We start from the raw sequence: 16099 nt of genomic DNA, 5'->3' as shown, positions 1-16099 counted from the left end.
GTTTTACACTATATAATGGTTTTTCAAACCAGTGGGATGTTAGGTGACAAACTTATGCATCAAGTCAATAGATGGTCAGATAAACTAGTTTTAAATGATACACTTGTTGATTAATGGGTTTACCCTGTATAATGGTTCATAACACTAGTGGAAAGTTTGGTAACATACCAATCCATCAGACCAGTGTGGGCTTATGGTACACACATGGTTCATTAGATTAATGGGTTTACCCTGTATAATGGTTCATAACACCAGTGGAAAGTTTGGTAACATACCAATCCATCAAACCAGTGTGGGCTTATGGTACAGACATGGTTCATTAGATTAATGGGTTTACCCTGTATAATGGCTCACCAAACAGTGGGATATTAGGAAATAATCCAATTCATTAGGCCAGTGTGGATTTCTGGGACAGACACAGGTCATTATGTCAATGGGTTTAGTGTATAATGGTTCATCAAACCAGTGGGAAGTAAGGTATCATACCAATCCATCAGACCAGCATGGATTTTTGGGACATGGTTCATTAAACTAATAACTTTTACACTATATAATGGTTCTTCAAATCAGTGGGATGTTAGGTGACAAACTTATGCACCAGGTCAATAGATGGTCAGATAAACTAGTTTTAAATGATACACTAGTTGACAGGATCAGTGAGTTACTTGATACTGGTATGTACACAAAGAAATACAGAAGTGAAGGAACAGTTAAAATTATGGATAGTATATCTATTTCAAGTAAAACATAACTCAGGTATGTGTGTGTACATGTATAATAAGAATAAAGCTATGTTGGCTTTGGAGTATTAATACATTAACAAGACGCAGGGTTAGTATTACTGACTGACCATACCTAGTTATATTAAAATAATAATAATAACCATACTTTTTTAAATTCTAAGGTAATATTTTAATAAATCACTCATTTTATGTATAACTGATAAACATGTTATTATAACTACTTGCAATTTATAATGGCACAATCTGGTCTATGTTACAATCAGGTACTTCAATGTAGGTATTTTCACATGGGATCACAAAGTTACTTACATGGTGCCTGATCTCACAAGTAACATCTCCAACTATTGTAAAGATATCTGAGTCTGCAAATAACTTTTCAATGCAAGAGTTATCATTACCTGAATAATTAAGTTGTAGTTTGAAGGGCTTACATCATCACTGAAGTTTTACAGAACTTTTTTGCATTTTTGTCAGGAATAAATTACAATTATATATCTTAAATGCTTGTCTAGGTTAAAAGTTAATTATGGTTTTAATTAATTGGTTGATTGGTTTTTGCTGAGCACAAAACTACACAATGGGCTATCTGTGCTGCGCCCACCACAAGTAACAAAACCCTATTTTTAAAGTTTTAAGCTTGTAGACTTACTATTGAAACCACTGGTGGGCATTTTTAATTAAAAATATTTTAAATGTATTGTTGAAATCATGAGAGAAAAATCTATTACATTTTACTGTTGTAGTTGTTTATTTTTACTAAAAATTATGTCGGCAAGTCAAACAATAAATTTGATTTCATACTAAGCATTCAGTTCTGAGGCCACAAGTACACACAGATCAATCATACAAATTGCATATACAATACAGGTTCACATGTACAGATACTGTACTGATTGCTCGTTTAAATGACAAACTCATAGCTATGAGGGATGAAGTAATGAATCATGTCATTTTTAATGCATACAGTTTGACCTATACATAGTTTATCTGTACTACCAAGTGACATCTTTATTTACTTATTCCTAATTGCTATCACACTCTAAAAGAAGTAACGAGAAATTTAATTTCTCCTTAGCCATGATGTCAGTACAGTACTCCAATAATTGTACAATATCATTTTAAAGTATTATTATTTAATGTTTTTAAAAGGGTTCGTATGTTTATTTGAGATGGTTATATTGTATTACAAGGAGGATTTGATCAGGTACTTATCACAATATTCCAAAGGAAAATACAAATTTTAGATTACTAACTACAATTAGGAATTTAAAACTTAAATCTCCCATGCTGAAAATTGGTCCTACATATTTTTCAAGTAAGTGGAATATCTGAGAAATAGAGAGTTAATTTACATAAGTATACACGTAAATAAAAAGTTTAAATAATTTCTCATGTTTGTATAAAATTTTGTATTTTTTCTAATTTATTTACTGTGCTTTGTGATAAGTTTATTTCAGTGACTTACCTCATTTTTTGTGTTTGTCCAATTTACTTGTTAATTTCCACTAAGTCTAAGGAGACCCATCTTTCACTAGCACTGTTTTTACAAGACTTAATCTGATAAAGTAGGCTTAAAATCAGGACAATAAAGAAAAGAAGAAGAAAAAAAAAAAGACTCAAGTGCTCTGATAACAAAAATTACAATCCAAAACTATACCCTAACTATACTTGTTGCACATATATATAACATCTTGCTCCATGGATAACAGAAAGTCTACATCAGATAGCTAAATTATTTCACCACATCAAGTCGAGGAAACCTAAAGCTTTACACATGATGAGGCATTCATTTCATGAAGTAGTTAATACAACTTGTCATTATAACAAAACTGTTGATTAAATAAACTTAAGGTTAAACTTTCAAAAATTAAAAACCGGTTACCACTTCATTAGTTAATGTACAAATTAAGTTCACTTACTACACATGGCAAAAAAGTAAATCTGTGACTTGTAAGAAACAAATATCAATAACTCTAACAGTATATATATATACTAAATAATTGTTTACAAAACAAGCTATACAAATCAATCTGAATAACATTTGGTTCTCAAACTGTTCATTTGATGGAAAACTTTCTTAACTGTAAAATAGAGCTAATTTTCACATCATTAACATAGAGCATCCTGGTTGTCAATACTTATCAAGCAGTCAGGATGATACTTGAAGTGATCATGTCAAGTACCAGTGACAGGTGAAAACAGATTAGTTCAAGTTTGAATGCCTGACTTGAACATATCAAAATAATAGTTTTGAAGCACTTGTGTCAAGTGTTAATAATGCTAGAACTAATATATCAAGTTCTGTTGTTCATATCATTGATCAGAGCATACTTTTATTCAGCAATCCAAACTGGATGGAAAATTGACGAAACAGGACTTGAGCTAACAAACCTTTATAAAACAGTATGTCACACAGAGACCAAAATGACCAAGACAGATGTTAGAGCTGTGTGTTCAATCACCAGAATGAATTAAGTTCAAATGTAGTGTACAGTAGATGTTAATAAATACACTGAAATCAGTTTTGGTTCAAACAGTGAATCAGAAGGGGATCATATGCACATCAAACAGATCACAAACACCCTCATTGTCACAGAGGTTGAAGCAGTAGTCTCGATCACTGGGAGGTGGACTAAGCCTCAATAACGGTGAAAACACTACAAGAAAAAATAAAATATTAATAACAACAACAAGAAAAAGAGTAATAAAAATAACCATGTAAAGTACAGTATTAGTTTGTAACAAATCTTTTCAAATACTTAGTAGAAAATTTGATATACTTGTATAACTCCAGAATTTTTCCTACCATAATAATAATAATAATACCATCATTAATATAAAATAAAATAATTAAAATGTGAAAGAGAAAAAAATATTTGTTTATAAAACTCTCAAAGATAGCCAAGTAATAATAAATACACAGAAATTAAATTACTTAGTTTGAGCAGTGCACAAAAACTAATCAACACACCTACTTCAATATACATTAAGAAGTCAGATGGTTTAGTGGCTTCAATTTTGAAATCCTTAGTTTTCATTATTTTTTTTTACAGTTTCATGAAATAAAAATTATAAGACTGGTACCTTTAGTTCTAAACATCACACAAAGATAACATTCTTGTTTACTGATAACTTTCTAAATCAGTTCAAAAACCAACCTAGCATTCTAAGAAGCACTGAATTGGTTAGACCAATAACAATTTTGCACTAATCCATACAATTTAAAGCATGCAATTTTCTTAAATTTTTTAAGACAAAAAAGTGTAAAAGTTTACTTTTTACTGTACATAGAAAGTAGCATTTTTTATGCAAATTTTGTAAATTTATAATTTTTAGAAAAGGTGAAATTGTAACTTTTTATTTGTGATCTACATGTTTGAAAGAAAACAATTAAATTAAACCTTACTTTCTGAGGATATCAATTCATCAAGAAAATCTTCATCAATGGTTGCTGCAACAGAATATGTGAAGAATATTTCTTGAAATAATGTTTACACTAGCTTATTACAAAAATTAATGCACAAAAATAAACATGTCCAGGTATAATCAGTTACTTTTCTCAAAGTCATAAAGAGGCACTATTTTATCTATTGAGATTCTACACTGGACGTAAGTTACAAATGAAAAACTATCCAAATATTAGTAATACTGAGAACACTTTATTTAAGACAAAGAACACAATCATATATAGTGATGCACCAAAACTGGTATAATAAAATATTGGTCACATTCCATCCAGTTTAGCCCCAAAATAAAATATTCAGTCAAATGATGTAACATTATGTCAAATTTTGGTTTGGTGAAATAAAAATATTTGAGTTCATTTGTGTCAATTCTATTTTTGGTGCATTAAGTCTATTTCACTGTGAAGTGTTTTATAAAAATTACTCGTAAATATTTTTATGAAAACTTTGAGTATAATTTGCATATTAGCAAAAAAAAAGAAGACTATCATTTTCAAAAGTTTGCAATGTTAAAAATTTAATAAGAAAGGTAAAAGAGCAAATGAAGAATTTTGTATTTTATTAATCTTCTATATATTCAGTTAAATACACTCAGATAATTATGTTTTTTAACCTATATTTTCATGTAAATCAAATATTTTTCATACACATGTTGGACAATGGAACTAATTTTTTTTATAAAAGTAAAAATAAAACAGTTGAATATTTTACTATTAACAATTTCAGTAGTTAAATAGTTTGATAATTACTTCTCAATAGTTTGATAATTACACCAGGATCAAACTTTTATAGGATAAGCTAATATATTCAATAAATATGTATAATAAAAATACGGTATGTAGTACCTTTATACTTTATATTTATCTTACCATTCTCAAAAATTAAATATGAAAAGAGATTCATCAAACTATTAATTTAAGATGACTTTATATTAGACTTTATATTAGAGCTGCATAGTTGAGGGAGTATTAATACTCCAAAATGCTAAAACTATAATAACTGAATTACAAACAAGGTGTTAGGAAAAAAAACAAAAAACAGTTGTTTCATTTCCTAAGGATTGTCTGTTTGTACATACATACATAGTGACTAAAAATACAATAAATATGATTAAATTTTTAATTTGAAGTTAAAGTTTTGGTCTTCATGTGTTTTACTAGGTTTTTTGTATACAATCCTGATAAATAGTGTTACAAGCACAATGAAAGACCTGAACCCCCAACAAATAAATTCACTGTCATGTAATTATCAGATGTCACTAATAAAGAAATATCATCATATCGAGCAACCTAATGAAATATCTTATTTTGTTTGTAGTTAAGCACAATGCTACACAATGGGCTATCTGTGCTCTGCTAACCAGGAGTATCAAAACCCAGTTTTTAGTGAGATAAGTCCAAAGACATTATTTAGTTTAGTAAACAAATATATGGCTTGGTGAATCCTATATCTGATGTATCACTAATCATTTTCATGTAATGACATATTTACTGGTATATTTCTTAATCAAAACAAACCTTTAGATGGATCTAAGAAGTCATCTGTAATTTCTTTCACCTCTTTCTCCACACTCCCACTGCTCGTACTAGCTTCTGATAAGACAATTAACACACATATACTTATTGTAAATGCAAACATTCAGGTGACTTGAAGAAGAAACAAGAACAACAACAAAAACACAAAGGAAACATTTCACTCCATCAAAGTAAACACACTTTTACACTATTCATTTCGTCTTCATATCATATTGTTACAAATTTGACAACTCAAAATAACAGAAACTAGTTACAGCTAAATAACAAATAATAAAACATCCATTACATTACTACAGATTGATCCATAATATACATAAATAGTTTCTCATGGATGCTTGCTTATGATTAAAAACAAATATTTTGAATAATTCTGTTGGTGCTGGCCTATGATAGAAGCACTACCCTAAAACTTTAAATATTTAGACAGAACGAATGAACTAAATAAATAGTTATAAAAATACAAGCAGCCCAATTGAGAGCTGCAGAAAGTGAAATTGGAAACATGCGAGTCCTGTTTTGAGAAAACATTACCACAGCTGCTAATGGCACATTTCTTTGTCATATTTCAACTCATAAATCTCAGGTATAAACTCTGTACTTTTTATAAGACAGATTAACAGCTTTATCAATGCTTGGAAGAAGAATTTTTGTTCTGAAGAAGAAATGTAGTATGTAGTAATATTCCCTAAAGTTTTGCTTTAATACTTTAAAAAGAAAATCATGTATACAGGTACATTTAAGCTGAAGGTCTGTTTGAAAGTTTAATGTAAAACATGTGGTTTCATAATGTTACAGATAATAAAACTAGAGGCATCAAGTCATTTCATTTGTTAATGACTTAAATTAAAGAATCATATTATTTGTTCAATGTACATCAGAATAAAATTACAACACTTAAGAAAAGTGTAAAGAATAAAAAGTTCTTACAGATGTAGTGTGAAGTAAAAACAAAAAATAATCCAAAAGAGGCTTATTGATAAAATTATATACACTCAAAACTAATGCAAAAAAATACTACAATAAACAAAAAGAAAAAATTTGAAAGGTTCAGAACTCAATTTTTGTTTATCTATTTGTGCATTTGTTACACAGAATATTTATCTTGTTTTTTATGTACATGTTTTGATGTTTTTGCCTCTTCATTTATACCAATGGTTATTCAAAATCATATCCTAATGCTATATATATATATATATATAATAAAAAAATAATTTCAATTAGTGATTTTAAGGGGTGTGCAACATACTCTAATCTTTGTTTCACTAATGCCTTTATTTATTCATTTACAAAATTATTTTAGGCCCAACAAAAATACTCTTTAAAGAAAAAATAGGAAAACTTGGATACTTAAATGGAACTCTAGTTACAAAGCTGGAAATCTCACTACTCTTAATATATATTTAGGTAACATTAATTTACCTTTTTTAACATTAACGTCAGCGTTCTTTTGCAAAGATTCTAAACTTCCCATCTTTTCACTAGAAACACCAGTCAGTTGCCGATTAGACTTCCTTGGCGACTGCCTTGTGGCCATACGAGTGATTGGGGGGAGAGGGGTAGCCTGCACTTCCATAGGTTCCTGTTAGTAAAATGGAGAGAAAGATCTACTTAAATTGTACTAAAATGAGATGTTTCGTTACCTGCCCAAAAACCAAACAATGTTATTTCATATTTAAAAAGTTCATTCCAACCTATTAAACTAAAACTTAAGATTTTGTAAATACTTTTCAAGAGCTTCATAAAAAACTGTGCTTCTGGAATTCAATTTTTTCCCATCTACACTGTATCAAGCAGGTGGAAGCACTGCCTATGTAGGAATGGCTTGGATTGTTCATCAAAATGATATTTTAAATACTCCTCAATAGGTCATCAGAACTTTACAATACTATACAGTGTTTCCTTTTATAACAACATCTATGTAATGACCGAGTCACAAGTTCTGGGAATGTCTGTAAATATCATAACAATAAGTTTGAATTTCTTGTTCTTTTCCTCTTCATTTTTATTACATGATAACTCAAAACTAAAACAATGGTGTCAACCAAATTCACTGAGATGACATAGTTTCAAATGGAGTATCCACTTTTATAAGTATAATTAACTAGTAGTAATTAAAAAAACATCATAATTCTAGCGTATATGATGTTATTATTACCCCTTTAAAGTTAGCTTTCTCACAGAAATTTGGTGTTCCTTTAAAAGGGTTAAGTGCAGGGTGAAACAAGAATTACCAGCCAATAATAGATAAATAATAAATATTACACTTGGAACCTCATTCTTTTTAGAACTTTGTTATCAATACAACCTTCCTATGTCTGTTGAAACACTGCATTAAAAAAACAAGCAAACAAGATAGCAGTGAAGGCATTTGCATCATCCCTATATATCTACTATCCCTACTATCTTGTTTGCATTGTTATTGAAGGATTGATATTAGCTATCTCTACATTTACTTCCTTTTTTGAAAAGTTTTTCTTTACTTGCTAGTAATATAAAGTACTGGAAAACATCAGGTTCTTTTTTGTACACACAAAAAACTTGAGTTCAAATAAAACAAGAACTAGTATTTTACTAATTTTATAGTTATACAAAACAAAAACATTCATGACTTTTTATACAAAAGTATAATTTTCCGGGCTTTTCAAGCCTTGGAAAAACACTGGAAAGATTGCACTGATATCTTGAAAACACATCTGGACTTGCATGTCAATAGTTTTAGCAATTAAACTAAATTCCATTCTAGTGACTAATATACTTTGCTTGTCCTAAAATGCATATTTGAAAGCACCACAAATTCTTTTTAGACACTCAAATTCGTGAAACTGAAGAAGATGTAGGAAAGAATGGCTTCAGAAATTTACATAGATCTTAAGTAAAAAATACTTCATTAAAAATTATTATTTTTTTGTATACTACAGATCTTTAATGTTTACTACAGGCTTACCAAATTACAAGGATATACTAGGTAAATTCAGAGTTATAGTAAAAGTTAGTATGTATAGCTTCAAAGATCCAAGATCGAGACCATGTACAGATGGTTAATCTTTGAATTAGATCAGTTTTTTTACAAACAGTTATCTAAACTATTTACATAGCAAATTGTTTGTGGGCCTAAGAATTTGTTGGTTACAGGGTCCTTTATAACATTTAAACAGGGTGCAAAATTAATGAGTGCCAAGAGTTAAATGCTAAATATTATGATCGTAAGTGGCAAAAGAAAAAACTGAAAAGCGATTTCTGTCTTTTGTCACAAATAATATTAGATAGGAAACCTGCTTTTCTTTACACATAATTAAAAAATACTCTTATTGCTACTGATGGTTTTCAGTTTCAAAGACAATAAACCCACCTCTGTTGTTTCTGCTGTAGGTTTTGGCACTGAGGTTTGTTGTTGTCGTGTCTGTCGGGTAGAAGCACGAGTGTTTGGAGGTGGTGTTACTTGCTCTTGTGATAAAGCAGAAATCATAAGGCTACTGTCTTCTAAATTTGTGTTTGATGAAGCATCAGGTGGATCTTCACAAAAGGGAGGGACCTGTTTTTAACAATTTACAATTCTAACTTTTTGCTTGTTCAGCTTAAAAAACTACTTTAATTATAGCATTAGGCAAAACTTAACCTTTTGATAAACAGTGTGAATATTTTCACAAAATATTTCAAACTATAAAAATTTCACATATTAATAAAGGAGAGAGAAAAAAATACAATTGTCTAATATTTCAGTGTTTTGTTACATATATAGTTATTAGAAACATAGTGCAAACCATAAAACTATCAACTTCAAGAATGTTATTAGCTCTAGAAACTTTACATAGGAAGATTAGTTTTGCACAATGTTGGAACAAATGACTTTTTTACCCCTAATTTACACATATTCACAAGTACCATGTTATGCAAGCAGAAACTTTTCTTAGTTCTTACATAGTTGCTTACAAAATATTCAGTTGTGTAGTAAATACTACGTTAGTTTCTTATTACTGTAATACCATTACAGTTACCATTAAATTTAATGAACTATATTTACAAAAATGTTTGATTACTGTACATTAATGCTGAAGCCGATTAACCAATCTTGCATGTATATTTATTAACCCATTCACTGCAGCTGGGACATATATTTCCTAGTGCACTGGGAAATATATGTCCCAGTTGCAGTGAATGTGTTTTCTTGTAGCAAAGAAAAAAAACTTTTAGTAATACTACTGGAATATTAAAATCAACATATGTGCATAAAATTAAAAGAATCGTGTGTTTTTTTTTAGCAAAGCCACATCAGTCTATCTGCTGTGTCCATCAAGGGGAAATCGAACCCCTGATTTGAGCATTGTAAATCCGAAGACTTACCGCTGTCCCACCAGGGGATCCCAGCCGCAGTAAAAGGGTTAAAGTACAACAAATGCAAAAATTGTTAAAATTTTCTAAAATATAAGTTGTATGGTAATTCTGATTAAATATTATATGAAATCTATGAGAATGTGAATATAGTTTCAGTCATGACACAATGCATTATTAATTACATTTGTTTCAAAATATGCTCGAGATTTTTTATAATTATTTCATTATTTTACTTTTATGTTTATATAACCTTTTTTACAATGGCTTTCCTTCCAAATTTATAGAACATATAACTTTTTTGTTTTCTCTACACATTTACACAACATAAAATAGAAACCAGTGATACTCATCTGACTGGTTGGTTTATTCCACTTCTATGACTAATTTTTCCTATTCTTACTTATAACTGTTTCTTCAGAACAAGTTCTCAATAGCCACAAACAAAATTCTACAGTACATCATAATAGCTCCATCTACACATTTCACCAAACACAATACAAGTGATAGTAACCAAGTTTAGAGTTAAACTTGCATGCTGTGGCCTGGAAAGTGACACCTTAAATCTAGTATTTGAATTTACAGATTGTGTTTTAATTTCAAGTAAGTTGTAAAAGCATTCACATATGCCTTAGAATATTTGAACTTTTCACACAAATAGAATTTACCTAGCACAATTAAAAACTCAACTACCCCACCTGAACTATAACAGGACTTGATGATGCACTCTCCTTGTTCACAAGTAGAACATTAATAGGTCCAGAATTTGACTTCAAATGTATCTGATATTTCTTCTTCTGTGTTCCATGCTATAAAAGACACACCACAAATCCATCTCTTATCAGTTTGGGCTTAAAGTCATGTACTCAATTACAATAATGGTTTAAAGTTTTCCAAAATTAATAAAATAATTAAAGCATGATAAGATTAACATTATGGTTTAACAACATGCAAAACATAGGAGTAGTTTATCCTGTAGCTAATTTACATTAGTTTTGTATGAAAACTTTTTCAACTAGCATAATCTGTAACACAAACAGCAGAAATGCTTTGTCATAAAACTTTAGACTCTTGTTAAAAGCTTTCTAGTTTAACCCCCTTTCTATGAATAGGTTAACGTGCACATCACGACCGTTTAGAGAGTTACATTCAAAATATAATTAAGCTACTTGAATTTCATTGTGTATGAATAAATTTGACATCAAGTCATAGTTAATAAATCAAATTTTAATAGAACTTTTAAGTTCTTAATTTCATAAGGAAATATTTTCAAAAATCCTCAACCTCCCCTAGTATGAGAATCATGACATTCTCTAGGTCTTCCTCCTTTTCTTTTTATCACCCCTCTGGGAAGTACAGAATTTAGCATAAATTCCTCATTACAATATAGATATTACTAAGGCAAAGAATAATTTTATAGCCTTTAATCTCATTTGTTTACGGAGTCATATACTAGAAAATTATATCCACTTGCCACACCCACCTGTCACACCCTCTCTTTCCCAAATTACCAATAATTCTCTCTAACATTTTATACTATATTATTTGTAACCAATAGAAAGTCAAAGTTTTAATCTATCGAATGATGTATTTTATATTATGTTGTTTCTGTACAGGGTATTGTCTATTTCACTTCCACTTTGAAAATTTCTCTTGTAGTATTCACATCAACAAGCCTAGCTAAATATTTAACCCTACGAATATAGGCTCGTAACCATGAAAGTATCCATGAGAATAATCATACTATAATTTTTGATAATGTAAGTGCATCTTTACAAACTTTTGCAGATTATTAATAAACATTACAAGGCTTTCATACACAAAATATCAGTAAAGATTTTATATAAAGATTTGTCCGTGAATTTTTTCTTTCAGAATGTTGACTATCCAACGTGCAAAGTAATTTTGATTTTCAGATTAAAAATACTTTTCTTTATCCAAAAATTGTCAAGTTTCATTTGCATAATCTCTATATATCCTTCTAGGTAGGTAATCATCAAGCATTATTTTGAGTAAAACTTTATATTTAATGTTATTTTATCAATGCTAATTCTATATGGTGTTGGTCGATTTGACCGACCTCGTAATCATCATAAAAATTAGAAAATGAATCTAAATTACCTCTTTTTTTTGTTTTAGAATAACTGCAAATTGTAACAGGAAACCACAAGTGTTTATTCTAAATAGCTTAAATCTCATAACAGTATACATCTATTTATATTTATTAATTTTTGTTTTATTGACCTTTGAATTGTGTCTAACTAAAAATACCTCAACACAATTTCAAAATTTTGAATAGCATAACGCACAAGCTGCTGGCATGTATACCCCATGAAGATTTTTATTACTTTTCTTTCATTATCTTACCTAATAAGTTTCTATTTTTTACATTACAGTTACTTTTATAATAGTAAGTAGCAAAAACAAATGGAAAATAGAAAATATCGTAATTAAATATCAAACATTTTTATTCTTAGCAAAGCTTTATATTTTATCTGTTATTTTCTTTACTGTAACATTGTAGGTAAGTAATCAAAGTATAATGAAAAATAAAGGAAGCAAGTGCAAAATAAAATGTATAGTATTGTTAGTATTAATCACAAAATTTCAAAGTACTTATGGTCAGAGTTTACGCTTCTCACCTTTTCACACTTATTTTCTGTAGTTATATTAATGCTAGCAGATGGCTTAGAAATTAAAGAAACAAAATGAATAGTACTGTCTGTTCTTTTCAGTACAGACAATGAAGTTCCAAAGTAAATCTCCTGAGAGTTTCTTCTAATCTTTACACCTATGCTTATTCTACTGTTAGCGGATGAATTGGAAACCTGCCAAATATAAAGCAATGAATCACCATCCCTGTTCAGGTGTTACTGTACTTTGACACCATCAATATTAAATAAGCTTTTGCAGGACAATTCCCAGAACTTTCCCTGCTTTGAAAACACAGTGGGATAGGATTTATCAAATTGTTGACAGTATAATGGTTACAACAAGAATTGTCTAAAGTATTATAAAATGTTTATGCTATGGCTTTGTAGGAAGTCTGGGCTGATCCAATAAACTTGGTAGGTATTTGAATGGTAGTCAATAAGCTGACATTTCCTACAAAGTCTTTTCAAATTCCAGCTCTGAAAACACAATGGGGTAGGATTTATCAGCTTGTTTACACAGTACAGTAGTTGCAACAAGAACTGTATAAAGTACTATAGAAAAGTGAAAGAAAACATTTATGATATGACTCGGTACAAAGTTGTATCTGATCCAATAAACTTGGGTGGGTGGGATTTAGTGGTAAAATAGGCGTGAAAGTGCTTATGAACATACTGTTTCTTATTTTACCATACTTACACAGTAACCAATAAATGCACAGTTTCCAATATCTTGTATATATATACATAATTACTATTTCCAAATAATTATTTAAATTTTAGTTATTTTTCTCAAAATATGGAATAGTAAATAAAAAAGATTCAGAAAACAATGATCTCCACTACTTACGATGTTTTGAAGTGTGTTTTTTTTTGCACTCGTGAGTTGCACTTGCTAACCCTCATCGTAAGCCTTGTCCAAATTCACATGTCCATGTAGTTTGTTTGTTTGGAATTAAGCACAAAGCTACACAATGGGCTATCTGTGCTCTGACCACCACAGGTATCAAAACCCAGTTTCTAGGGTTGTAAGTCCACAGACATACCGTTGTGCCACTAGGGAGTGTCCATGTAGAAAAAAAATAATTTTTGTACACTCTATATATGCATTTTTGGATACAAAAAAATTATAAATGACTATACCGATATCACAAAAATCTATTGTAATTTATCAGGCTTCCTAACCATGCTGTATTTTGGTCTAAAAAAATCTAATTTCTGTTCAGAAAATAGCATTGATCATAATACTTCAAACTCTCCAACAATAAAAGAGCTTTTCTCTCATAAATAACTTAGAAAGACTAACAGAATTACGTAGAAGAAATGTAGAGCTTGCAATTGGTTATAAACTTACAGGTATAAAAAAGCAGGAGTAGATAAACAAGCCTTCTCAAATGATGAAGTGGTGGGCAAAGCCAATATGGTGGATTCAATAAATATTATGATATCTCAGCAAATAGTAAAGGTAGGATGTTCTTATTTTATACTCTAGCTTGCCAGTATCAGAAATTTGACTTTATAATTCGTATGAAACTATAGACAATGTATTGTGAGCATCATAAAAAAACCTAGAAGATACACAAAAATTGATATTTACTTTCAAATTAAGTAATTAACTAATGTATAATACTAAAATTTGAATTAAAACTATGATTTAATACTAAGTTTATAGACATACATTCCTAAAATAGTAATTCAATACAATTTTGAATGTAAGTCTACAAAAGTGATGACATGTCCTCTGACCCCTAGCTATCAGTATCGATAGGGCCTCTTATCGCATAGTTAAAAAGCCAGATATGTTATGATAGTTATAGAAGATTATTTGTTTTGTGCATCTTATTCTATTCTTAGGTGCATTACTTAATTAAAGAAAAATTATTTAGTGTACTAATATCATCAGTATAAAAAGTAGGTTAGCTTACATCAACAATCGATAAAAAATGAAAGAGGACACAGGTAATTACCATATTTCATATTTTTCCTGTATATTCTTTATTAATTGTTATAAAAGTATCTAAAATGCAAAGATTAAAAATTTATTAAGTTAGTCTAGGAAAGATAATGAAAAAATTTCTTCACAAGGTATACTCGCAAGTTCTTTAGGTAATTCAATACATATTTGCTGAGTGATTTACAACATGTGTGGCAGAATTATTAGCTTGCCAAAAGACAATAAAATCTAATTATAAACAGATGTATACTGTTACAACCTTCAAGATATTTAGGATAAACAGTTGTAGTTTATTGTTACAATTTCCATCAATCTAGAAATAAAATACAAGAGTAAGTTAACATTTTCTTACACTGAAAACGCATTTCCAATAGGTATTTACCTCCTCTTCTAAAGCTAACTCAATCCTCAACTGCCCTCTAAGCATTCCTAACATTTTTTGCTAACAGCGCACCAGTCTTTTGTACCCCATCAGTTTCATGTCATTTCAGAACATATGACTACCCTCCTCCAATCATACTGCTCCCTATATAATAGTGCTGCTAGCTCCCTCTACTATTCTAGAGTAATCCTGACTTTTGAGAATTGGCAGGTACAAACCAGAAACACCAGAATATCAGTGTGGAGGAAGAGTGGGAAGTGGATGAGATGAGGTAAGTACCTATCAAAATTACATTTTCAGTGCAAGAAAATGTTAACTTCTGAAACTACTCTCACCCAAAGCTAGAATCCCACATTGCAAAGGTGGAGGGGCTGGTGAAGAAACACCAATATCCAAGCAAGCAGAAAGAGGCCACACTGAAAGAACAGGTGTGCAACATATGATAAACCGAGTATGGTCCACCCGGGCAAAAAAAATACAGGAGAAGTGCCTTGGAGTATATCGGACTATGCCAAGTGCTGTCTCCATCCAGGCAGAAAATACTCAGTGAAAACACCTTGCATAAGGAATTTTTGATCAACAAGTCTACCTGGGCAAAAACATCTGGGGGAAGCACCTTGGATCTTGAAGATTATGTTATTTTATAATCATTGTGTGGTAATGAGTATAACAATGAGAGCCCTCTTCTGGCTGAGTGGGTACACATGATATATAAAGACTGACTTTATTTGTTATACAAAACCCAATCAGGAGGAACATCCTCAGTCCACCACTCCAGCAACTGGGAACCAGAAACGGCAAGGACTCCCGTGCTCCACCAGAAGAAAGGGAGGCAAAACGCATAGGGGAGTCCGGAGGAATGACACACCGGAGACAGTGCAATGGGTGTTTGCAATTCCCTATTTTGTAAAGCAAAAATATCTCGATTGGAAGAATCATAGGTCAGTAGGAATGGGCAGAAATCCTCATCTGCTTTACTCAAGAAGTCTATGAGTGACAGTCCTTTATAACCGAAAAAAAGATTAAAAAAAAAAAAAAAAA

At 30.3% G+C, this 16099-nt stretch overlaps 1 protein-coding gene across 2 annotated transcripts in view; it reads right to left on the bottom strand.

Annotated features, from left to right (window-relative positions):
- LOC106468372 (transcription factor E2F4-like) overlaps positions 1 to 16099 on the bottom strand; it is a 33762-nt gene that overhangs the window by 5632 nt on the left and 12031 nt on the right. For both annotated transcript variants that reach the window (XM_013928790.2, XM_022396716.1), the window contains 6 exons: positions 10770 to 10880; positions 9092 to 9274; positions 7162 to 7321; positions 5725 to 5799; positions 4150 to 4194; positions 124 to 3400 (listed from right to left, as the gene is read on the bottom strand). In XM_013928790.2, coding sequence (XP_013784244.1) covers positions 3285 to 3400; positions 4150 to 4194; positions 5725 to 5799; positions 7162 to 7321; positions 9092 to 9274; positions 10770 to 10880 — 690 coding nt within the window. In that variant the 3' untranslated portion in view covers positions 124 to 3284. The remainder of the gene's footprint in view (positions 1 to 123; positions 3401 to 4149; positions 4195 to 5724; positions 5800 to 7161; positions 7322 to 9091; positions 9275 to 10769; positions 10881 to 16099) is intronic.

This window comes from Limulus polyphemus, unplaced genomic scaffold, assembly GCF_000517525.1.
Source record: "Limulus polyphemus unplaced genomic scaffold, Limulus_polyphemus-2.1.2 Scaffold2982, whole genome shotgun sequence".
Classification (NCBI taxonomy): domain Eukaryota; kingdom Metazoa; phylum Arthropoda; class Merostomata; order Xiphosura; family Limulidae; genus Limulus; species Limulus polyphemus.
Note: the sequence above shows the minus strand (reverse complement) of the source record. Positions and strands in the feature narration are given on the sequence as shown.